A 1,493-nucleotide genomic window follows, 5' to 3' on the forward strand; every position below is an offset into this window, starting at 1 on the left:
CGCATCCTCCCCGCAGGGCGGTGCTTGCCCGCCGCCGGGCTGCGCGGTTTCCCCTCTCGCGGGGCGAGGTGTTACGGGGCCAGGCCTCAGCCAGGGAAGGGGTCTCCCCTCCTGTGGCTGCTCTGATTGCAGGCTGGGCTTCCGTGGTGCGAGGAGTGAATGCTAAGCGTGCTTCCAGGGAAGCTAATCCTGCTGGAAGTATACCTTAGTGAAAGGCTAACGGATTTATTTGGGAGTTCCCTGTATTCTACACATTGAGATGATTTTCTTCTGGTTTCTCATGGCCATCTCTCTTATATTGCCTTTGTTTCTATTTATATGGCAAGGTTGTCTCACAAATTAACATATGTTTCTTGGGACATTCCCTAGGTATTTTCATCTGGCAAAAATGGGTGAACCTCAACAAGTGAGTGCCCTTCCTCCGCCTCCAATGCAATATATAAAAGAATATACTGATGAAAATATCCGTAAAGGCCTGGCTCCAAAGCCACCTCCCCCTGTGAAGGACAGTTACATGATGTTTGGTAATCAGTTTCAATGTGATGATCTGATCATTCGACCCTTGGAGAGCCAGGGTATTGAACGGTTACATCCCATGCAGTTTGATCACAAGAAGGAATTAAGAAAACTTAATATGTCTATCCTGGTCAACTTTTTGGACCTCTTGGATATCTTGATAAGGAGTCCAGGGAGTATAAAGCGAGAGGAGAAACTGGAAGACTTGAAACTGCTTTTTGTTCATGTCCATCATCTTATAAATGAGTATCGCCCTCACCAAGCTAGGGAGACACTGAGAGTCATGATGGAGGTGCAGAAACGACAGCGTTTGGAAACAGCGGAGCGATTTCAGAAGCACTTAGAGCGAGTTGTAGAGATGATTCAGAATTGCCTGGCTTCCTTGCCTGATGATCTGCCCCATTCAGAGGGAGGACTGGGAGTGAAAGCAGAAACAATGGATACTGATGGTGGCAGCAACTGCATTGGACAGAGCGAAAAACAGAGAGAGCGTTCCGGTGGCAAGAGAGATCAGGTTTTGGACAAAGATGCAGCTATGTGTAGCATTATTGATGAAATGACATGAAGAAAACACTTTGTTATTTTGTTAGCTTGCCGTTGTGAGAGGTGGAATGCATTCTGAGGGTATATGTTATATTTTGTACGTGCAGACAAAGCATTTATTGTACACCTCTTGGAGGTTGTGAGTGACTGATGAAGATGTTTAATATTTTGCAAGCTGTGTGTTTTATCAGTAGAAACAAAAAAAACTTTTGTTAAATATATCATGTGAGGTGGAAGCCACACATTAAAGTTAACTTTTTCTGTTGTACTTTCATTTGTCTCTTTCTGTTCTTTTTGGAATGCTGCTTTTTTTTCTTTTTTTAAATTGCTTTGTAGTGTGGAAGCAAGTAGGGGGCCGAGAGGAATTGCAGTTGACAGTTCCTCCATTTCAGGTAAGTGCTAGTTGTTTACAATTTCAGTGGGTCCTTTCAGGT

General features: G+C 44.3%; 1 protein-coding gene across 1 annotated transcript; it reads left to right on the plus strand.

Annotated features, from left to right (window-relative positions):
- The first annotated feature begins 83 nt into the window (after nucleotides 1-83).
- Nucleotides 84-1,493, plus strand: MED7 (mediator complex subunit 7). Its single transcript, XM_009634708.2, has one exon. It carries the CDS (start codon nucleotides 347-349, stop codon nucleotides 1,079-1,081), a length of 735 nt encoding a protein of 244 aa, XP_009633003.2. The 5' UTR covers nucleotides 84-346; the 3' UTR covers nucleotides 1,082-1,493.

The sequence above is a fragment of the Egretta garzetta genome, unplaced genomic scaffold, assembly GCF_000687185.1.
Source record: "Egretta garzetta isolate BGI_Z169 unplaced genomic scaffold, ASM68718v1 scaffold612, whole genome shotgun sequence".
NCBI lineage: Eukaryota > Metazoa > Chordata > Aves > Pelecaniformes > Ardeidae > Egretta > Egretta garzetta.